General features: G+C 39.9%; 1 protein-coding gene across 20 annotated transcripts in view; it reads left to right on the top strand.

Moving 5' to 3' along the window:
* Nucleotides 1-24591, top strand: part of gphn.L (gephyrin L homeolog) — a 216335-nt gene that overhangs the window by 95793 nt on the left and 95951 nt on the right. For 13 of the 20 annotated variants that reach the window (XM_018229285.2, XM_018229282.2, XM_041572205.1 and 10 more), the window contains 4 exon segments: nucleotides 2901-2995; nucleotides 10426-10492; nucleotides 18062-18334; nucleotides 24146-24466. In XM_018229285.2, the coding sequence (XP_018084774.1) occupies nucleotides 2901-2995; nucleotides 10426-10492; nucleotides 18062-18334; nucleotides 24146-24466 (756 nt within the window). 20 annotated transcript variants of the gene reach the window in all.

The following is a 24591-nucleotide window of genomic DNA, read 5'->3' as shown; positions in this document are numbered from 1 at the left end:
TTTTGCTCATAATTATGCATAGATATATTTTCAATAAATGGGATACTATATTGCAATGACACAATGACAAAAGCTGCTTTGCCTTGACTTAAGGCTAAGCCAACTGCTTAGTTACAAAGGCCAATTGTTCACCATACACTTCCTATAAATAATGACCATCACTCTTTCACGGAAAAAGCAAAGATATACGGCATAGGCCTGGGATTTTGGACAGTTATTTTTGTTTGACATAAATTTGTTGACTTGCTCTCCAAGTCTCTGATTTATTGTTCTCTGAACCTAATGCTGCTCTGAAGAACCTGCAGAATTCTCATTAATGAAACCTGAAAGTATCATTTCACTCAAGGACAAAATATTGATTAAAATACATAAATTATATATCTGTCTACTTTATGGCAACTGGGAAAAATGTCAATGTAGGAAAACAGAATATAAACACGTGCATGATATTTCATAGACTGAAGGGCACAACCTGGTTTCCTATACAAGCTTCTCCACAGCCCAAGAGCTAGTATAGGCATGGGAGACAGATAACTGAGCCTGCCCTCATGCTATGTGTTGAGGCAAATCTGATTAACAGAGACAGAAATTACCTCTTCACTGTTAAAATAAATTGATTAAACAATTGTTACAAGTCTGGCCAGCCAAGGATTCATACCATTTTTAAAATATAAATATTTTATGGGTTTCAGGACTGTGAAACTGGGTTATTGAACTGGACAGCACCAGAAAAAGCCATGTTGTCCAGATTAATACCAAAAAGATGGCACCCCTAAATGTAGATACCATTAAGTATTGTACAAATACAGTGTACCAGTTGTGTTATTTTGGCCACCACTTTAAAAGCAGAATAGCAACTGTCCAATTGTGCCCGATTTAAGAGACTGTTCCTTAACGGAGGTCAGTCTATTGTTTGTGTGTTTCTCATTGATTAATTTAGGAATAGTGGTTGGTGTAGGGACCCTGCTGTTTTTCACCTAATTACTGCAGCAGTCAAAGCAGAAGTTTTGTGTTTGAGGCACAGGTAGATTAAGTTGAATATCTGTAGAGCAGGCACTCAAATAAGGCAATCTTCCCACCAGGTGGATAAAATCAAGTAGTTACTTTATTTATGTTTTATAGGAGCAGCCTTACGCATTTCGTGTTACAAAGACTTCATAGTCATAGGCTCTATAGGCAGATTAAGTGCTTTGTTAGCCAGGTGGAGGGATTGCTATTGTAGTCTTGTTCTTTAAAATAGTTGTATCTGGTGCAATTTCTTTACTTTCCCTTTGCATCACCCTCTGTGCCCCAATAGACTATTTGTATTCTGATTTGTTCCAAGCAGAGGAAATGTAAGTAATACTTACTCTATAGTTGTCATTTTACTGAAAAATGAACTAATTTCCCCATCGCTGTAAACTAAAGAATAAAGCAGTTTAAAAAATGCCGTTCTTGTAAGGTTAATTGTTTTGGTATTTTCATTTATGGGCTCATTAACCCAATAATGTAACCCTTTTAATATGATTATCTTGGTTCAGCTGACTGAAATGCTGGATTATGTTGTGAGATCACAGTTACTTGAATGGGACTTTTCTTCTGGCAACCCTTTTACTCAGAGCACCGCTAGAATAAAGATCACGTTGAATCCTAACACCATTGTAGTACTCAATATTATATTCCATAGTGCAGTTCAATAGACAGCAGGACATGCAAACTCTGGGAATTTGTGTGTGTGTGGAATATATATATATCATATGACTCAATGGACCAAGCTAAAATTTAAGCCTTTTGGCCTACAGAGCCTAAACTGACCCCCCCCCAAAACAAAAACCAGACCAATTCACACTTTCCCTTTGACAATCATTGGAAAGCACTTGAAAATCCCAGAATGTGCGCTCATTTAGGGGTACCCCCCAGTGCTAGAGCAAGATGCACATAAAGAATGAAAACATTAAAAGGAGAAATTTTCAGAATTATCAGAAAAGAACAAAATACAACCAAATTCTGAAACACCTGGATAACATACATAACATCACTTCCACAACACATTAGAAACCTGACGGTTTACACCTTTAGACAAACAACATGGTATGATGAAGAAACCCTACGAGAACACCCAATATTTAGACACATGGCAACAGGAACACGGAAGGAAGGATTTCGCACCCCTCAGGAGTCATCAAATAAATAGATTGTTGGTAATATACCCATTAAATCCTACATAGGGTCATATACTAAATTTTGAGCTGAAGTTTTCATTGTTGTAAAACTGTTAAAAACCTATATTCGATATTATTACTCTGTACAGAACTGCATAATGGAAACATACTTGATTATGTGATAAAAAATTAAATAAAGACATGTTTAAAAAAAAAAAAAAAGGTACATGTTCCTCCCTGGAGTGCCAGTACTGTAAGTGCCTCTTGGTGTGACATGGTAAGTGCTTGTAAAATATGCCACCATGGGCTGAGATTAAAGGAGAATACCTTTTAGTTTAAAATTCTGCGATTTATTTTTGCATCGCCCAAGTAGAAAAACACGGACAGCATCCTTTCAAACTTCCTGTCGCTGTTGTTAAATAGAATAAAATAAATTAGGTGCAACTTTAGTCTGCACAATGGCACACCCAGAACACATTACAACCTATGCTACAAAGATTGAAGGGAAATCCCAATGCATCTAGCAGGTAAATGCATTGGGAAATGCTGTAAACACCTTCGTACTGCGTCAATTAGTACCTATTATGAAGTGGGCAATGATAAAAGCATTATAATATTTACAGTGTTACAGATCAACTTCCTAGTACTCTAAAATTGGAAATATATGAAGCTTCTAATTATATTAAATTTGGTTGTATTGATTTATTCTTTCTCATGATATTAGGTTTGGTTGTATTGATTTATTCTTTCTATTTGCAGGCCACAAGAGAAGTTATAGAACGGGAAGCCCCAGGAATGGCTCTGGCAATGCTAATGGGATCCCTAAATGTCACTCCTCTGGGAATGCTCTCTAGGTAAGGACCAAAGGGGTGATTGCTCCATGCCACTATGGTGGTGGTTCTGCTTTTCTTTATCCATACACTGCAGTGAATCAACCCCATGTAACAAACAAAGAGCTATAAATGCTTTGGTGTCAAGCAAATGCATTACCTTTTATTAACCCACATATCTGACATTAAAGGGGATTTGTCACCCAGTCATAAAAATCTGTATAATAAAAGTCCTTTTCAAGGTAAACATGAAACCCATATTTTTTCATTAACACAGTTATACCTGTTGTAAACTCAGCTGTCAGTCATATCTTGCCAGTCCCTCCTCTATACCTTCCTCATACCTAGGTCAGAAGGTGGGAAAATATAAAGATAATGATAGCAGATTCACAATCCCTCAGTAGTACCTGAGGCTGGTTCACATTTGACTGAAAAGTGTTGCACCACCCAGGGTATTAGGAAAGCAGTTATAACAGCTAGGGGATGCCTAACATTTTGCCAACGGATTATCCTTTTCCTTCTACATTAAGGGGCACATTTGCTTAGGGTCGAATAGTGAGGGTTAATTAACCCTCGATATTCGACCGTCAAAGTAAAATCCTTCGACTTCGAACATCGAAGTCGAAGGATTTACCGCATTTAGTTCGATGGAACGATTCGAAGGATTTTAATTCATCGATCGAACGATTTTCCTTTGTTCACAAATTGGCTAGAAAGACTATGGGGACCTTCCCCAAAGGCTAACATTGATGTTCGGTAGGTTTTAGGTGACGAAGTAGGTGGTCGAAGTTTTTTTTAAAGAGACAGTACTTTGACTATCGAATAGTCAAACGATTTTTAGTTTGAATCGTTCGATTCAAAGTCGTAGTCGATGGTCGAAGTAGCACAAAAAAATACTTCGAAATTCAAAGTCTTTTTTATACTATTCCTTCACTCAAGCTAAGTAAATGTGCCCTAAATGCTTTTTTTAGTCCCAGCCCATTTTTTTAGTCCCAGCCTATTCTATAGGCTTGGAGTACTGTTTACGTTTAGCTCAGCAGGACAGGTCAATTGCCCCTTGGGCTGTCTAGTTATGCAAGTCCGACCATGCAGGCACCTTTGGGCTGGGAGTGAATTGGGGATATTAAAAAAAAAAACATATAACAGTTGTTTGTTAAAGAGACTTACATGATTCTGATGAGTAATAGGAACACAAGAGTATCATTTCAAATCCCTTACTTTGACAATGGTGTTATACTACAATGTCCAGTCACAGTCAGTGGGTGCCAATGGTAGAGTCCTGCACAGGTCCATTTTTTGGAACCCGTACCCGCAATCCGCAACCCGGACCCGCAACCTGCATTCTTACACACTTGGACTCGCTACCCGACCCAACCCGCAACTAACTTATCTGCAACCCGGACCCGCGACCTGCTGACCATCAAGAATCAGGAAGTGCTATCATTGTAAACCGGAAGTGACATCATCGGAAGTACCACCGACCCATGTCTATAACCGCACCCCGGAACTTCTACCCTCAACCCGCAGGTTTTTGCGGGTAAGCTGCGGGTACCCCACCCGCTGCAGGACTCTAGCCAATGGCACATTTTCCCCTCTGCCGATCTCATCTACTGATGCCCCATGCACTGGCTGATAAGGTACATTGGCAAATACGTTTTTAAACCTGCCTGATCAACAAACCTACTGATATACCTAGTTCATAGATATTGATCTTCTGGCTATTGTACCTACCAAAACGTGGAAGACTATAAGTACATGGTTGGCCAGCTTTACCCTGTAGCCATCTCTAAGCACATGGCCAGAATAAACTAAACAAAGCAAACGTGGAAGAAAGATAAACCCCCATATCTTTACCCTTATTTTATACAGGGAGATAACATTAAACTTGACTTGGCAAATGCAGCACAATTTAACAAAACCCTTATAAAGGTTGGAATGCTTTAAAGTCCGTAGTCATTGGGGCATGCCTAGTTCTTGAACATGTAATAGATCTTTATTAATAATACCTTGGTTCTCATTTGTGCTATCATATTGTTACAGGAATGCGCCATTTGGGTATTTATGTTTTAAAACTGAACTATAAACCACTTCTGCAGTGCAATAATATTGTAATGAACAGTTGTTATGCAGTCAGCTGTTTTGGTTATCCCAGTTTACAAGGTACTTTTCCCCTTCATTTCTCTAGGTCAGCATTTCTTTGTGTCTGTCCCTTAGAAAAACAGCAGGGAAGGAAGGTAATCTGCAAAGCTCAGAGAAAGAAGCATGATTTGTAGCTAAGGGGAGAAGAGAAGCGCTCATTTCTAGCAAGGGTAGGGAATAAAAGTGACTGCAATATTGCCATCCTAAAGAATAATAATTGAGCGAGGTGTAAAGCTAGCCTTGGGGTTTGTGTTTCCAACATATTATTGCAGTTTTAATCAAAGAGTACAGGGTTATTATCAGTGCTGTGTAATTGTACATGTAACCATGGCTTGGTAGACTTCCCTCCCCCTTCTAAATCCCTTTGTAGATAAGGCTTTTGTGACCCGCTGTTTTTGTATGGTCATGCCTGTAGGATAAGTCAGGGCAGGCCTTATATTTCCTGAAATATTTGATGCCATTACGGCAGATGGAATAAATGAAATATGCTCTGTCATTAGTGTGGACATAGTAACAAAGTTATATAGGTTAAGAAAAGTCACAAGTCCATCAAGTTAAATATTTTCATCTAAATGACACCTGCCTAGCTGCTAGTTGATCCGGAGGAAGGCAAATAACCCATCTGAAGCTTTTCTGTCCTTGGATAATTTGAAGGAAATGGTCTAGTTCCACCATCTTAGTTTGTTGTGGATTATTGGAAATATTTAGCTATTAGGACAGTACCTTTAATAGTTGATAAGACTGTTAATATTTGTCACCATCAGGATGGACCATTATCAAGCAAAATAGCAGTATTTTGTGTTGTAAACAATATATTCACATAGGAATTTCTCATGTGACTGCTAACATTTGAGGTCGCTTGTTGAGATGGAGCCTAAAGTTTTGCTATGAGAATTCTAATAAATAATGTCTGCCATCAGGATAGGCCTTTAAATTTTTGGTTACCAACCTCCATGATAGATCAGAAAATCTGGTGGGAATGCTGATATTAGCTGACAGAAATAATAATATTTTTGTGCCAACATTACCTGAAAACAATGGCAATATTTTACATCACTGAGGCAGTTATTATACCTTTAGGGGGAAGTGTCGTCCCATTTCACACTAGGCCCTATTATTTTACTATTTCCCCACCCAGTTCTAAGCTGGACATTATTGTTTCTACTGATATCTAGCACACACTGGCATCTAGTAAGTAGCCATTGGGCAATAAACTAGTGACGTTAGAGGGGCACATCTAAGTGGCAACTGTTGACTGCTGCTTTAATACATTACGCTTTTGGAAAACATGTTCTGTATTTTCACATGATATATTTGGTACGTCATTCAGGGTTGGACTGGCCTGCCAGAGTACCAGAAATGTTCTGGTGGTCCCAGACTCTAGTGAGCCGCATTAGCCTTTTCTTATACTGCAGTAAGCCTCTATAAACTCTATACTATTTAACTTGGTCTTCATCTAATTATAATAAGAGTGGTTCTTGGCAGGGCCCTGGGTGGCACAGTACGACACTGGTGTAATTTCATTGAATACAGCCTGTATTCCACAAGGAATAAATAAATCCTGCAAGAGCAATGCTGCTCCATCCTTCTAGCATGGCAACTTTCAGTTCATTGATAATTGGGAAGGCAACCATCAGTTTACCTTTGTTCCTGACCTCTTTTATATTCAGAGTTGGCAATGAACATCATCTTCCTAAGTACAAGTATGTCTGACTTCATAGGGGCACCAGTATTGTATTAAAAGAAATTGCACCTTTAGCGGAAAACTGCGTGTATTCATTTTGGTCACTTATAATATTGCCATGGAGACAACATTTCTACCACGCATGATAATTGTCGATGCCAGGCACTAGTCTTCAATAAAGAATGATTCATCTGACATCATGACATGATGGATGGTTATTAGATGTCCAGTGCCTGTTGTATGATTCTTTATGGTCCGGGCATTTACAATGTTGGCCGCTATTTTTATTTAGCTTTTACAATCAGAAATCTTTCTAGCACATATTGTCTCCTCCTTTTGTAGCTTCAAACATGATTCCTCATGATACAACAATCCACCTGTAATCTTTCTTTCTTGGAATTCAGATACGTTTGCCATTGTCCTCTATACAAATACAGTGAATGTCACAGGTACAATACATACTGTAGATCCTGGCTCTAAATATTGTAAGCTTACTAATCAGAAAACAGGATGTTCCAAAAAAAAATTCAATTCAGTATAGTTAATAGAGGGCTTTGAATGATTTTCTATTATTTGGCTACCACCTGTAGTATAAAGTGAAAGACATAAAGCCCTTGTTATAAACAAGGCAAATTTGCCCTTTAGAGATTCCTTTCATGTAGACATTGTGCCGATGGGTACTGCAGATTAGCTGCTTTCATTGGCATTTTCTCCTTCCTTGTGTGCCACGTTATTACCAGACTGCAAAGTAAGTTCATTATTTTTATAAAAATCTGACTGTGCCTAAATAATCCCAGAGCAGAAGGTTTAATCTTTCTTCAAAGATCTTCTCTTCCTTTACACTAAAGTTTTTACTTCCACAAAATGTTATTGGTTTCCAAAGAGGCAAATAAAGTGGAGATTTTAATGGATTATTTGCCTAACAAAATAGACTGTGATTATTAAAAGGGGAACACTTCGGCTTTCATTCAGTGGCTCGGATTGTTTCTCTTTGTGTTGATTTGTAGTTAAATAAACCAGAGCTTGTGTTACTATGTACCCCCATAAATATACTTTCAGATGGTTTGTGGTTTTCAGTTTTCACATACAAGTAAGGGATCCGTTATCCAGGAATCTGTTATACAGAAAGCCTCGAATGATGAAAAGGCCATCTCCCATAGACTTCATTTTATCTAATAAGTAACATGGGAGGCTGAGCAAGAATTAAATGGGACTAGGCCATAATTTTTCTGTAACCTTGTTTGTTCTGTATACTTGAAAAGCAATGCTTAACTTTATGAATAAATGATGATAAATATGCACTGACAACTGAGCACCTCTTTGTTATATGTGGGGTGTTCTCCTCATACAGATGACATTACACAGTGACATCACTAAGCTCTTCTTATATCTAATGTGAAACCAAGTACCACCATTATAACCGTCCATGTGTTGTGCCAAGCAGTGGCATAATTTTTACTTGCTATATTTGCTTGTTTCCGATTGACTTCCAGTGTAAAGAGTACATGGATGGGCCATGAACCACATGGAATTTAACTGAAGACTGAATCTTCAGTGTCATTGGGGCTTATTTGTCATAATTGGGCAGTAACCCATAGCAGCCAATCAGTGCTTGGCTTTTTTTCAGGCAGCTGCAGGTAGAGCAATGAATGCAACAATTTGATTGGTTGCCATCTGTAACTGCTCCATGGGCAATTTTGTCTTGATAAATGACCTCCAGTGGTTATGGCAAGCTCAACCCTTTTGTTATACACCCGTGAAGGCATCAGGTGCTAATCCTAGAAGACATTCACCTGCCACTCAGGTTTTACACAATGCATAGAAGAAATCCAGTAGCACACTGATATAGGTGAAAGCAAGTGATTTGTAATTTATTTATTACATACAAATAAGGGCACTGTTTCATCATGTATAAATCTAGTGACAAAATCCTAACCACAGTGTTATACAGAGTGTAGGGGAGGAGTGTCTACACACTCTACCTCTTCATAGTGACTAAATAATTTTAAACCCCAATCAAGTCCATAGTCCTTTTGCATAGTCTATTTTTTTGCCTTATTAGTGTAAGTCCATTTACCTGTTTAAAAATCAAAAGGGTACTTAATAAACTGATTTTATATTACCCAAGATGCTTTCATGGCCACTTCTGCACATGGCACTTTGTTCCTTTCTGAGACCCATGTTTGTATGCAGATCACATAGTCAGTGGCAGACAGGGAGATTTCTCGCCCTATCCGCGGGCGTCTAATCTCTCAAAAATACCTTTTCATTGATGTTGGCCAGTAACGCATATAAATTGGGTTATCGCTGGAAAATGCAGAATAAGGCTTCTAATAGATTCTAGTATTATCTGTTAATTCTCCTTTGAGATTCATGAATTTCCTCATTTCCTTATTTTTAATTATGGCAGCATTCCTTTGTGTTTGGTGGGTCCTGTTCAAGGCACTGTACTTTCCCTTATTATGAATGTCCGGCTGTAAGAATACATGGGCCGTTATAATATATAGTAAAACAGGGCCAGTGGTATAACCACAAAAGCAAAAATATGTAATGTTGTGCTCACGGCACACTGGTAGTTTTTATGAGTAGGGTTAGTGGAACGCACCGAACTCTCCTTGACAACACTACAAAGCATCATGAAGGCAATGCCTAAAAGCAGCATAAAACAAAAATAAAAGTCAGTTGGCACTCTTGACAGCATATGTGTTTTATTGAGATCTTCACACATCGTTTCGTGGGTTCCTCCCCCTTTCTCAAGTGCTTTCCCGTTTGTAATACAGGATACAGGTATATAAATTTGTACAGTAGAAAACCCTTCCCACGTAATTAAGTGACATCACATGATTTTTAAATACAAAAAGCTGGAGATCATATACAGATGAGTGAATACCTGTTAAGTGACAATGAGGTGCTGGTTTCTAATATCATGGTTGCGCACCATCAATTCAAATTTGTGAAATAACATACAATATAAGTCCATAAATCGATAGATACTCCACTGAAACCGTGAATATAAACATAAGAAAAAATAAGCAAATGTATATCCCACCTGGTGTAAACTATAAATCACATCTTATCCAAATTAGATAAAAAAGCAAGAATTAATTAATGTTCATTTAATCCAATGGGAGCCATAGTGTTAATTTTATCTATCCACATGGTTTCTTTTTGTAAGAAAATTCCATTCACAACTTGTAGGACCAACTACCTCAATTGATAGCTGGTATGGCCACCCTGTAATTTAAAATATCTAACATATGCCTAAAAGCACACTGGTGTTAGTGGGAAGCAACTCCCCCTGAAACTCCTCAGTGTACAGTATGATTCTGGGAATTGAGACACTTTTGGGTTGGGATCAACTACAATAGAAAATAGCTATTAAAATGCAGTGCATAACTAATTCCAAAATAAATGTTGAGCCATAAAGCAGGTTTTAGGCTTCCTCCAAGAAAAAGAATCTAAAAACAAAAAACGTTGTTCTAGTTGGTCCCATGCTTAACCCTTAAGACTTTAGTACAAACCATGTATTCTGTGGACCTTCAAAATGCTGTTCTTTGCACAATATCAAAATCAGGTTGTCTCATGAAACAAATCCTGTGTTCAATATATATTTTTTTATGTTTTTCTCTAGACCAGTCTGTGGAATCAGAGGAAAAACGCTAATCATCAACTTACCAGGTAGCAAGAAAGGGTCACAGGTAAGCCTCTGTTGTGCTGTTGGAACTTGCTTTAATAAAACAATAGCATAGCAATTCTGCTGTTGCTGCAGGAAAACAGAATATTTCTCTGGTTATTTGTTTTGTATTGAGCCGTTTGACTTTATAACTAGAAACAAGCCAGCTTCCCTTCAGTAATAATCTAGTGTTTTCTCAAGCAAAGAAAACATGAAGAATTAATTTACATGACCCAGTTTTATATTTTATGAATCAGAATAAGGCATATGAGGGGCGTGACTCCCTAGCTGTTTTCAGTTTTAGCTCCCAGAATCCTCAGTAACTTTTTTTCCCAATAGAGATTGCTTCATGTTGTCATTGACGATAAAAAGAGGTCCACAAAGTTCAATAATGCAGAAGGCCTTGCTTTGATTTTTTTTTGTGCGATCCTTGATTTTAACTGCCAGGGTTTTAATTTCAGCAGGGTCCTAGGGCTTTGGTTAGGGTACATGGTCTTTAAAACTTTGCTTGTGTTCCATAAAATGAAGCCAAGAACTTTAGTGCAAAGGAGTTTTAGTTTCACATGCTTTAGTTTAAAGATATTAGCAGACAAAGAGGAGATGATGTTAAATATCTGGTGACAATTGAAGGCCTAGATGAAGATGACAATCGAAAGTTTCCAGATTGTCCATGAGGTCCCATAGGCCTCTATTTACCCCACTCTAATTTTGATTGTATTTATACGAGTTTTCAATCTGGCTATGTCTGTTCAGTTTACTGTTGACCTTCCAGGTTGGGAAATGTCTCCTATGGAGACTTTTATTGGAACAACGTTGTACATTTGTTTAGGATTGATCTATAGGCTGTGGAGATGGTCTGCACCACTATGTTTCTGCACTAGGTGGTAGGGACCCTTAACAGTCAAGTTCAAGGGAGTAGCATGGAGCTTGTGTGTAATACAAAGGAAAGATGCACCAAGGGAACTGATAAGGGGTTTGATCACACTGGATCTGCATTATCCTTCTTTGCACTACTCAGTGCTGTGGATCCAGCCTCACTTGCAATCTGGTGGATACCTTTTCCCATACATGGCATCAGCTGCCAAATTATTGCAAGTCATTTGTTCTTGACACGTTTTCTTCCTTGGAGGCAATGTTAAAATATACGTACCAGTCAGCTATAGACCGAATTTGAGTTTAATAACTAGCAAAAGGGGCACTGAACATTCCTCGCCCTACATTAAAGATACATCCTTTGGGTCTATGGCAATCCATTGCAAGAGCCTGCAAATAAAGTGCCACCAGTGAATTCAGATCTTCTCATCCAGGCTTGAAACGTTGGTCTAGTGCTGCTTATCGCCATTTATTACACAGAGCATAAGACAGATTGTAAAACAACTCCAGGTACACTAGTTCATTCAATAATTCTTGGATTCTTTGGCTATTTTTCCCCCCCAGCTTATACATTTGCTATGAGAACGATGACATTAATGACTTCTTTTTTTCCCGTTGGCAGAAATATAAATGAAGATTCGATAGCCAATAAATCATTCCTCTGTAATATGAAATGTCTAATTTTGCCTGTAGTAAGAGTTCCGCTAATTATGGCCTTTCAAAGCACTTTCTTATCCCTTAAACAGGCTTTCCCCTCTGCCATCTCTTTCCCTGCGAAACTTCTGCCTGTGATGTTATGCGTCACAATTAACTTTTCTTAATTAATTTCTCATGTACATTGCACGGCCTGAGGAGAAACATTACCTTTCAAACAATATAGGTAAAAAATAACTGCACTGTAGGCACGAACAACTCTGTAAACGTGGAGCGCTCACCTTGCTGTTTCACACTTCTTGTAGTGTCAGGTGCTGTAACTGGTGGACCCACTCCTGTCACTGGTTCATAATAACATGTAGAAAGGAACCAGCAGCACACTGTGTTCAAGTTGCAAAAAGTGTACCAAAATTTATTAAGCCCACATCATACAATTAGGCAACGTTTCAGGCCTACCAGGCCCTTTATCAAGCCTTGATAAAGGGCCTGGTAGGCCCGAAACGTTGCCTAATTGTATGATGTGGGCTTAATAAATTTTGGTACACTTTTTGCAACTTGAACACAGTGTGCTGCTGGTTCCTTTCTACATGTAGGCACGAACAAGTCAGCTGTGTGAGATATATGTGTTTTGCTGGGCTTGTACCGAGCTCTCTTTTGTTAGTGAAAGACCATGAATTATTAGTTAGCCTTCCTTAATGCTATGCAGTACACCCATGTATAAACTACATTCACCCACAAACAAGGAAAAGGGATCTAGCAGTTTGTCTTCCCATTACCCCATGTGTTCCTCCTAAATTCCTGATTGGAAAAAGTGGGGTATTTCAGGTCACACTTCTGTTTTCTGGAGAACAGTAGCAGTGTTTATTCACTGATGACATATCTTGCTGTTATGGCTGGAAGCTGGGCAATTAAAAAGGACCTGTCACCCAGACAAAAAGCTGTATAATGAAAGTCCTTTTCAAATTAAACATGACACCAAATTCCTTTTTTTTTCTTTAAAATATCCATACCTGTTATAAACGTATTTAAAAATATCATCTGTCAATCACATGCTGTTTGCCCCTGCTCTATGCCTTAGGCATAGAGGCGGGACAGGCAATTACGTTGGATTCTGCACTTCCTAGATGTCACTTCCCTCCTGACATTCCCCCTCCCTCTACACATCTAATTGTGAAGCCTTTAGGTGCCCTATTCTAATGCATAAACAATATTTTAGGATGATGCAAAACTTTCCTTAAAAACAGTGTCCACAATATGACTGCTGCTTGTGTGATGTGATTGTGAAGTCCAAGACTTCTAGAAGGAAATGTAAATAAATTATATAGTGTAAGTAAAGTTTATTTTGTTTGACTAACATCATAAAAATAGGAATTTGGGAATTATTATTTCTTGGGGTGACAGGTCCCATTTAAGGGACTTGTATTCAAAAACAAAGTAAAAAGTTGAGGTGCATTTCCAGGTCCTCCATTACAATATTATACTTGCTTACATCATTAAAACACCTTTGTATGCAGCTAGAGGCCTGTGCAGTGCAGAATTCTGCTGGATTGACACTATTGACTGATGCATTTTGGAAAAAACATGTTTTCCGGTGATAGGATCCCTTTAAGGTCTCCGTTCTGTCACCATTCTTTTCATGTGCAGCTATGGAGTAACTCCCCATTCAGCATATGGGCTTGGAGGTGGCCACTGGGTATTTTCCTGATCCGTTTCCTAATTTCCTTTAAGTATCTCGCACCTAGTGATTTCAAGGCTGGATGCTGTGCTGCCTGGTGGTGTGCATACAAAAGAAATCTCTATGGTGGTATCTGTCTACATGAATTAAAACAAGGTACCTGTGAGGGCAAAAGAAACTCACATGTCCCTACTGCAGCCACTCCTGCATCGTGTCCAGTCCATAACAGTGTGGTGGTTTCCTCATACTGGTCTCCATCCAGTGGACATTGCATGTAGAGGGTTTTGGTGGGTGAGAGAACCAATCCACACACATAGAATAAAATTATTGTCCGGCTTTATTTTGTATAGATAAAACAACAAACAGGCATCTATTACAGATGTACTCCTACTCTATGACATGTTGGATCACCTGACGCGTTTCATGCCTCTTTCTGGCACTTCATCAGAAGTGAGGTCACAGGATATCCTGTGCCTTATATACCTGTGTTCATTAAAAAAATCTCAGATATAAAATAAAATAAACAGACACTCTAAGCTCTGTTTGTTACAAGTCATATTAGTTACAGCTAGCATATATCATTATATAATATTATAAAAAGGACACGTTGGTTTTTACACTTGCTTGGCAATAATGTCATTCACTTATAAGGCATCCAATATACACATACATATATTATAGTACTCACATTAAGGCTGAAAAAAGCATGTTACCTCCCAGTCATTATTGAGACCATGTGGATGCCTAGTTCTCAAGGTGAAGATCCAAAAGATTTCTCTTTGATCAATTATTCTCTTAATATCACCTCCACGTGGTCCCAATTTGACATGTTCTATACCTTGAAATTTAACATGGGAGAAGTCACCCCCATGTCTGCACATAATGTGTTTACTTATAGCGGAAGTCCGTTTATTCGAAAAATTTGTTTCTTCAATTTTATCAAGATCTATGGGTATTAAATGCTCTCTCACTCTCTCTTTCAGTGACCGGTAGGTCCTACCCACGTATTGTATACCACAAGTACATGTTGCTAAATAAACAAGGCCCCTCGAATCACAATTTATATAGCTTTTTATGGGATATTTCTCTCCTGATATCATACTCTCAAAAAAGTTTTGTACTAATATGTGTTTACACACTTTGCATCTATTCTTTCCACATTTGAATGAACCCTGCTGCGCTAACCAATTTCTGTTTGTTTTCATTTCTCCATTTTTAGGTTGGTATAAGCTGGGAGATACGTCATTGGAGATAGTCCTACTCCTTCTAAATATTTAGAAGGAGTAGGACTATCTCTGTGTGTGTGGATTGGTTCTCTCACCCACCAAAACCCTCTACCTGTGAGGGCAGTCTAAGGTGGATTTCAGAGTACAGCGAACCCCCATTTTTATACCCCCTGATTTTAAGTTTTCCCTCATTTTACATTGTTGTTTTGTGGTGCCACCTGATTTTAGATTTTCCTGGATTTTCCACTATTTTTTTCTGGTCCCCTGAAAAACGTAAAATGGGGTTCTACTGTAGCTCATTTGAGAAAACCTATGTAGTAGCCTGCTCAGGGCCCACCAGGAATGGGGCCCATTGGGATTAACCCTGCTATCCTGGTGGGCCGACTAGACCCTGTTTCTCTGCAACAGAGGTAATTAAAAGCCCATCCCTAGAGACCCAACCCAAATGACGGAGAGGAGCATGGACAATGTGTCAAATAGACTCATAGCACTTATACAGCTATAAAAAGGATCTCAAGTACAGGTATGGGATCCGTTATCTGGAAACCCATTATCCAGAAAGCTCTGAATTACGGAAAGGCCGTCTCTCATAGACTCCTTTATAATCAAATAATCTAAATGATTAAAAATGATTTCCTTTTTCTCTGTAGTAGTAAAACCGTGCCTTGTACTTGATCCCAACTAAGATATGATTAATCCTTATTGGAAGAAAAAACAGCCTATGTGGTTTATAATGTTTACATCATTTTCTAGTAGCTTTATGGTATGAAGATCCAAATTAAAGAAAGATCCCTTATACGGAAACACCCAGGTCCCAAGCATTCTGGATTAGGGATGCACCAAATTCAAGATTCGGCCAGGATTTGGCCTGTTTCAGCAGTATTCGGATTCGGCCGAAACCTTCTTCCCGGCCGAACCGAATCCGAATTTGCATATGCAAATTAGGGGTGAATGGGAAATCGCGTGTCTTTTTGTCACAAAACAAGGAAGTAAAAAATGTTTTCCCCTTCCCACCCCTAATTTGCATATGCAAACTCAGATTCGGTTCGGTATTCGGCCGAATCTTTCACGAAGGATTCAGGGGTTCGCTGATTACAAAATAGTTGAGTCGGTGCCTATTCTGGATAACAGGTCCCATACCTGTACTGCAGTTTAAAGATTTTTTTAATTCAGGGGAACTATTGACACATGACCAGATTGCATAGCAGTGGTTTGGGTTGCTACCCCAAAGTGCTGGCCCATACAGTTTTGGTTAGGTTGATGATGTCCATATGTTAATTGGTCAAATTCCTTGCTGGAGTTTTTGGGTCAAGGGTCCTACTACTTGTTTTTCTGGAACAGAAGTCATTTTAGAGCTCTTCTCCTAGATACCCAATCCTAGTGAATTCATAGATAGACGAAAGGAGCCTGGACAATTTGTTAGAGAATAAAACTGGTTGATTGGTCATCCATGTTAAGTGTTAGCCTGTTCTACTGAATCCCCCCCGAATCGTTTGCGAAAGATTCCGCCGAATACTGAACCGAATCTGTAACCTAATTTGCATATGCAAATTAGGGGTGGGAAGGTGAAAAAATTTTTACTTCCTTGTTTTGTGATAAAATGTCACGTGATTTCCCTCCCTGCCCCTAATTTGCATATGCAAATTAGGATTCGGTTCGGCTGGGCAGAAGGGTTCTGCCGAATCCTGCTGAAAAAGGCAGAATCCTGAATTCGGTGCATCTCTGATTGTTAGGGGATCAAATATATTATATATATATATATTGTTTCACTTCCTGAAGACGGCCCAAGTTATTGCGCAAGGCCTTGGAGTGCGGTTTTTCTTTTGTGGTTTTATATATATATATATATATATATATATATATATATATATATATATATATACTGTGTATATATATATATATATATATATATCTCCACAAAAGAAAAACCGCACTCCAAGGCCTTGCGCAATAACTTGGGCCGTCTTCAGGAAGTGAAACAATACAACACAAGTGTTCCTGAAGACAGCCCAAGTTATTGCGCCGAAACAAATTTTTCCACCATTAAGAAGACCTTGGAGTGCGGTTTTTATTTCGTGGCGCACACACACACACACACACACACACACACACACACACACACACACACACACACACACACACACACACACACACACACACACACACACACACACACACACACACACACACACACACACACACACACACACACACACACACACACACACACACACACCTGGATCGAAGATATACACACTCCTGGATCGAAGATATACACACTCCTGGATCGAAGATATACACACTCCTGGATCGAAGATATACACACTCCTGGATCGAAGATATATTTAATTTATTAGTAATCTCTTGAGATAAGCCTGAGCCCTTTGACACACTAGAATTGTTTCACCTCTTTGGATCCCTGTACGTCCCGGCAATGGGAAGTACCATCAGTTGCCCTGTTCCCATGATCCTTTTCAACAAGGAACTCACAGTTCAGGGCTGTAGCTATAAATCTGCAGTGGCTGCTGGCAGTCCATAGTGCCGTGTGTTCTAAGAAAAGAACAAAGGGGGGAATGTTGTATGAAGGTATATGAATCTTTTATCTTTTTTATGATATCAGGGGTTGTAGTTTTTCAACGCAAGCACTTTTTATTTACGAAGCACCCTACCTAATCCATAAAAGTATTAAAATCGGTTGGGTTTTTGAAACATCTTTACATCTTTCTGTATTGATTCCTTATAAATGGGTCCTTAACCTACACTGTAATACTAGAGAGGTATGTGAAAGATCTAGTATCTGCCATGGTAACATTGTACGTCATGTATTTGCTGTGTTGCTTTGGGTTTGTGGGGCCTCAGACACAAACCAACAAGAGAGTGTGTACATGACGATTATGGTATGCTCTGGAACTAAACAACTTTTTTTTGTGTCACTGCCCTTCTAAGGACTCTTTTACTATTTAATTTCATATCTATAGAAATAAGTCAAATCAACTGGACTTAGTGTTTTTCTTGAAGATGTTTTACCCAGAAAAAAACAGCAAGTCCAGTTGATTTGACTTATTTCTATAGATATACCATGACCTGGATGAATGAGAATCTTCATATGTTTGCATATAGTGACAATGAATAACAAATGTGCCTTCTTTATTTTTGATGGGAACAGGAATGCTTTCAATTTATACTGCCAGCCCTACCTCATGCCATAGACCTTTTGAGGGACGCTATTGTAAAAGTAAAAGAAGTACACGATGAGTTGGAAGACTTGCCCTCACCACCACCTCCCCTCTCTCCTCCTCCAACGACAAGCCCTCACAAACAGACAGAGGACAAGGGGGTCCAGTGTGAGGAAGAGGAGGAAGAGAAGAAAGACAGTGGTGTTGCATCAACTGAAGACAGTTCATCTTCGCACATCACTGCAGCCACAATTGCAGCAAAGGTCAGTGGTGGGAATATTTATCGTTCAGGGCCTTGCCCTTATTTCTCTTTTTTTCTTTTTGTTCCTAAAGCAGCAATACCCCTATTCTTGGAGATTTTACAGTCTTTTATGAAAATATAAATCAAAAATGTAAAGGCCATACAACCTTTGGTCCACCTGACAAAATGTTGGAGTATAAGGAGAGGGGCATGAACACGAAAAGTACCAAGACCACTGATTTTAGGATATATTGGCCCTTCGATATACCATTAAAACCCCAATTCCAGAAATAGGTACCATATCTTCAGCTATACTAGGACACATGGTTTGGGGTCAAGTTGAGATAAGCTCATTGAAATTAGTTCATATACCATGAAGAACTGCCAGAATCTTGTGAGTAGCATGCTCATGGTGAGAAACTTTTTGCAAATTCTGCCAGTTACTTAGTTCATCTTTGTAATTTTAGCCTTGGCCCATGGACCAAGAAAGGCAAATGGCACATGGATCATTTTTCTCTTGTGTATATGCTCCAGTGGAGAAAATCTAGTGCACTGACTTTCATCTTCTCTATGTGCCTATGCTGAAAGGCATGGGATCATCCTGTAAGTGCACACTCAAAGCGGATTCTTTATTTTCTCTGCACCAAAATCCTCTCTGTGTGTAAGCTCTTCACTGCTGGCGAATACACACCAGAGAACAATGTGCCATTAGCCCAGGGCCAGAACTAGGGGTAGGCAGAAGAGGCAGCTGCCTAGGGCGCAATGAATGGGGGCGCTGGGCAGCTACGGCTAAAATTGTCTTCTGCCTACCCCTAGTCCGCATCCCTCAGTCTTAGAGGCAAATTTATAAAAGGGCGAAGTGGCTAACGCTAGAGTAAATTCGCCAGCGTGACCTCATTTTTCCTCTTCGCCGATTTACTTACAGGTGCTGGCGTACATTCGCTAGTGAAGTGTACCTACTCTAGAGCTACTTCGCACCCTTATGCCAGATGAAGGGACGTAACTACGCTAATTCACTAAGTTGCAGATTTTCATGAACGTTACCGCCAGACTTTACTTCGCCACCTCAGACCTGGCGAAGTGCAATAGAGTAGATAGGGATTGCTCCCTTTTTTAAGGGTGATAGGCTGAAAAAGAGCAAAATTTTATTTATGGTACCCTCCTTCCCCCTACATTTGATAACATATGGCACCTAAACTATACGGTGGGCACACGTGTAGGGCATTAGAACACATTTATTAAGGTTCCCTGGCCTTGTGTAGTGTAATGTGTTTTCTACTGCATATACAGCCATTGTATTTTAATTGCACGCCGTATGCAAATTTGCCATCGCTAGCGTAACTTCGAACCGCTGATTGTAACATAGCTAGAGAAACTTCACAAACAATCGTTAACTTGTGCGCAACTGCTGATCTTTGTGAATATGCGCAGCCCTGGCGAATCTACGCCTGGCAAAGTGCAGCGAAGTGAACGCTGGCGTAACTTCGGAGGTAAGTAAATTTGCCCCTTAATCCCCTTCCTTCCCTCTGTCACCCACCCATCCATCGCTCTCCCCCTCCCTCCTGTCACCTTCCCCTCCGTCGCTCACCACTCCCGTCCTCTCCCCACCCTCCCTCCCTGCGCTCCATCGCTCTCCCTCCCCTCTGTCGCTCTCCCTCCCCTCGGCTCTGCATTAGCCTAGGGAGAGGAAGAAGCTACACTCCCACTTCAGCAGCTGGAGAGCTTAGGATGGCAAGAAGACAATCTGTGAACTTCCCAGCAGGTGTCCCTTTGGGACATAACATTTTAGGGGTATTTTCGACCGTTAGAGCAGTTGCGGGCCTGCAAATTTCCCTGTAGTGAGTTGCGACCAGAAAACCCATTCATTAAAGGTACAATTCAAATGTTTCTCAAATATATTTGCACTCAGCACCACTCAGTCCTTCCTGCCTACCACCACCTCCAAACCACCCGATAGCTCCAGGATTCCACAGCCCGCTGCGGCAGTCACAGCAAAAGAATAAGGCACACACTCACCACTCGCAGGCTGAATACTGGAAATTACTGGACTGGACGTGTGAGAGCGCAAGTGCTATAATTTTGCTCTCCTTAGTACATAAGTACACCCATGGGCAAATTTGGACTGATTCATTTTCTTTTTGGGTTTAGATTTCCTTTAAGCTACCTTGTACCAGCTTTGCACACGTTTTTGGATATGTATAATAAACAAAACTGATTGAAGTTGAGGTGGTGGTGGGTTTTTTCCAGTTATCTGTAGGATAGTATAACTGAACAGATGATACGATTTTTATTTCTGCAGAATATGCCAGAGAAAACGCCCGTTAGCGGTTCACTTTTAATAAATATCCAGACTACTGCTATATAGGTCAACAAGATGCAAATTAATACACAGATTTGATAAATGGTGCTAAGGATGAAGAAGAATAATTGGGCTGTTTCTAATTCTTCTTCTTCCAGACTGGTATATATTGCTGTATGAAATAGAGAGTGCTTTGTAATATCCCAATGACTGTTAAAGTGATACTGACACGATTCCTACTATGGAAACAAGCCAGTATGACTTGAAAGCCTTTGATTATTAAATCATCTTAGTTTCTTATGCACAGTTGCCTGGGATGGAATCTTAATTCATTATAAATGAAGCAGGGAGACAAAATAGAAGTTATATATGACATGCAAACCTCAGAACAGTAGGCCTGTCTAGAGCAGCGAGATTGCGCCTGTCTAGAGCAGCGAGATTGCGCCTGTCTAGAGCAGCGGGATTGCACCTGTCTAGAGCAGTGGGATTGCACCTGTCTAGAGCAGCGGGATTGCGCCTGTCTACAGCAGCACGATTGTGTCGGTCTAGAGCAGCGGGATTGTGTCGGTCAAGAACAGTGGGATTGCATTGGTCTAAAACAGCAGGATTGCATCTGTCTAGAGCAGTGGGATTGCATCTGCTTCAAACAGCGGGATTGCACCCACCTAGAAGAAAGGGATTGCACCTGCCTAGAACAGTTGCCTCTGTCCACAATAGTAGTATGACACTACTCCATAACAGCAGCATAGCATTTTTCCAAAGCAACAGTGTAGCACATGTCAAGAACAGCAGCAGGATAGAAAGAAGCGGAATAACTTCCACAACAGCAGGATAGCACTTCTCCAAAACAGCAGCATAGCACTTCTCCAGAACAACAGCATAGCTTCTGTCTAGAATAGCAGGATAGCAGCAGTATTACTCCAGAATGGCAGGATTGCACGTATCCGGAAGAGTGTAAAATTACATTAGCATTCCTTAAGTATGGCAGGAGAACCTGTAGTTCTGATTCTAACCTGCCTTACTCTACCATTTCTCAGGCTAAGTGGAATGTGTGCCCACAAATTGTGTGTAGGAAGCTGGAATACATGTTTGATGTTCTTTCAGCCCAACATTTTTCATATGATTGTAATCTGATTAAAAACTCTAAAGATCAGCAGCTCATGATAGCCTATACAGCACTGACTGTATCAGATTAGGGTTGTTGTACACTGTGTTGCCATCAGGTGTCTGATCCAAGTCAGGCAATTGAGGCAAATCTCCTCTCAGTCTCTATCAATCCAATGTCTGCCGGCAGTAATTCTTTATTTTAATGTTCTGCAGTTACAAGTTTTCTTTTGAGTACATTGCCTCTTTCTGCCCATCACAAAGTGGAATAATACCAGCACTCCCTGTTTGTACACTATGGGACGTTAATTTACAAACGTAAGTGCAATTGCCCATAGCAACCAATAGGCAATCAGATCTGATCAGTTAGGAAATGAAAGCAATGGTTGATGTGTGCAACTGCAGTTTAGCTCTTATGTTAGCAAACCAGCCCTTATTGACTCATTGTTCATTTTGGTTTTGCTCTCTGGAGGATTGCTGCCCAGTTTATGCCCCCCATGCAAACATCTGAATGGTCTTTAAAGGGAAAAATAGCTGTGCCCCCCCAGAAATTTGTCTTGCCATGTAGCATTGTAAAGGATAAACAGAATCTACAGCACAAGTATGCTAAAATGCAGCCATTGTTATGAAAAGTAACGTACAGCTATATCCCACTGATATACTGTATATGGGTTATCCTGTACTTTGTATTAGTCAGTGAGTCTTCAGTGTGGGAAAAATAGTGTAGGGGTTTTTGCACATAATGCTATAAATCGACTTTGGCTTTATACACCCCCAACAACAAGTGTTGCTACAATGCCATCTGCAGGCTGAGGGCGGCACTGGGCCACCGCTGTGCATCTGGCACATCAACACCATCCGAAAATGAATTTCATTCCAGTAATCTACTTAACTGAGAAACCTCCCAGTAACTCTCGTTCTTGTTAATGGTTTGTTTGCCTTTGTAAAGATGCCATCTAAGATCTCAGATATGCAGTTAACACTGGCATACAGGTCTGTCAGGCTTGCCTCCATAAATCTGACACTTGGATCTGTGCGCAAGACAAAACCAAATTCAGCTTTTTAACTAGATTCTGGATTGTAACATTCTGCATATAACACTGGTGAATATTCGTCATTTCGGCTCTATGTCGATTTACTAACGGTCGCTGGTGTAATTTCACTGGCGTAATTTCGCCAAGGAGATAGACTTTGGAGCAATTTCACACTCTAACTCCAGGTGAATTTTCACTGTGTCGAAAGAGCGTTACTACACAAATTCACTAAAATGCTGATTTTACTGACCGTTACCTCTATCGCCAGACTTGCCTTCGCCACCTCAGACCAGGCGAAGTGCAATAGAGTAGATAGGACTTCCTCAAAAAAAAAAATTTTTTCTAAGTCCCAAAAAAACGCTGGCGTATTTTCCTTTTTACATGGTGATAGGCTGAAAAAGATCACATTTTTTTTTGGGGTACCCTCATTCCCCCCTACATTTGCTAACATATGGCATCTAAACTAAACTGTGGGCACATGTGTAGGGCATTATAACAACTCTATATAATTTTATTAAGTTTCCCTGGCCTTGTGTAGTGTAATGTATTTGCTGCAGCATATACGGCCATTGTACTTTAACTGCACGCCGTATGCAAATTAGCCAACGGTACTGCAACTTCTAGCTGAGCGTATTTTCGCTAGAGCAACTTCGCCAGCGTTTGGTACCCTGTGCGCAACTTCGGATCTTCGTGAATTAGCGTTGTCCAGGCGAATTTACGCCTGGTGAAGTGTTGTGCAGTGCAAAGCCAGTGCTGGCGGATTTTCGCCGGTTAGTGAATTTGCTCCTATATGTATTTATCCCAAAAGGTATCTGAATGGCTTAATAGTTTTGCATGCTGAAAATGTAATCTAGGCATTGGGTCGCAGTACAACAGGTAGGGCATTTTCCCTTAGCTGTGGACATCAGAGGGGTCTCTATGAGTGGATAAAGTAATATTTAAAAGTACAAAGCAAATACAATATTTAATAGCAAATGTTAGGTATTAGTGATGGGCAGGTTATTGCTGCCATATATAGTAAGTATAATATTAAAACAGTACCTTGTACTTGATCCACACTAAGATATAACTAATCCTTTTTGGAAGCAACTCCAGCCTATTGGGTTTATTCAATGTTTACATGACTTTCTAGTAGACTTAAGGAATTAGGATCCAAATTATGAAAAGATCCTTTATCCAGAAAACCCCAGGTCCCAAGAATTCGGATCCCATACCTGTATTGTCAAGTACAATTCTCCAAGAACTGAAAAAATGTAATTATTGTAATTGCAATTTCAAATATTGGGACATTGCTGCTTTGGGATCATAAAAGTGTTGCCTCTGATTTAGAAAATATCTCTTTATTGTGCCATTTCCATAATTATCACATCTATATTCACTGTGGTCATATTCATAGTCCAGCATTGCTGCAATCATGGCAAAAGGTCAGACATCCATCCCAGGGGTCATCAGACATCACACTACATCCAATGCAGTGGAAGCAACGTTCATCGGCTGTCCCCACCACACTTCATCCTCTGCTCCAGAGCCAACTGTCTCCAGCTGTTCCCATCACTTTTCATCCAGTGCTGTGAAACCAACTCTCATTAGCTCTTCCCATCACACTACATCTGTGGAACCAAGTCACTCTGGTTGTTCTCATCATCTCTCATCCAGTTTTGTGGAACCAATACCCACCAGTTGTTCCCATCACGCTACATCCATTGCTCTGGAACCGGTAAGAACCTCATGGTTCAGCCATGTCTGCCCGCAGCTCTTCAACTGTTGAGATAACAACCTCATTGTACTCTGGGAGCAAACATTTCACAACAGCTAAATGTCTGCTGGGTGGTTGTATTATCC

This window comes from Xenopus laevis, chromosome 8L (assembly GCF_017654675.1).
Source record: "Xenopus laevis strain J_2021 chromosome 8L, Xenopus_laevis_v10.1, whole genome shotgun sequence".
Lineage (NCBI taxonomy): Eukaryota > Metazoa > Chordata > Amphibia > Anura > Pipidae > Xenopus > Xenopus laevis.
The sequence above is the reverse complement of the archived record's forward strand: the minus strand, read 5'-3'. Positions and strand labels throughout refer to the sequence as shown.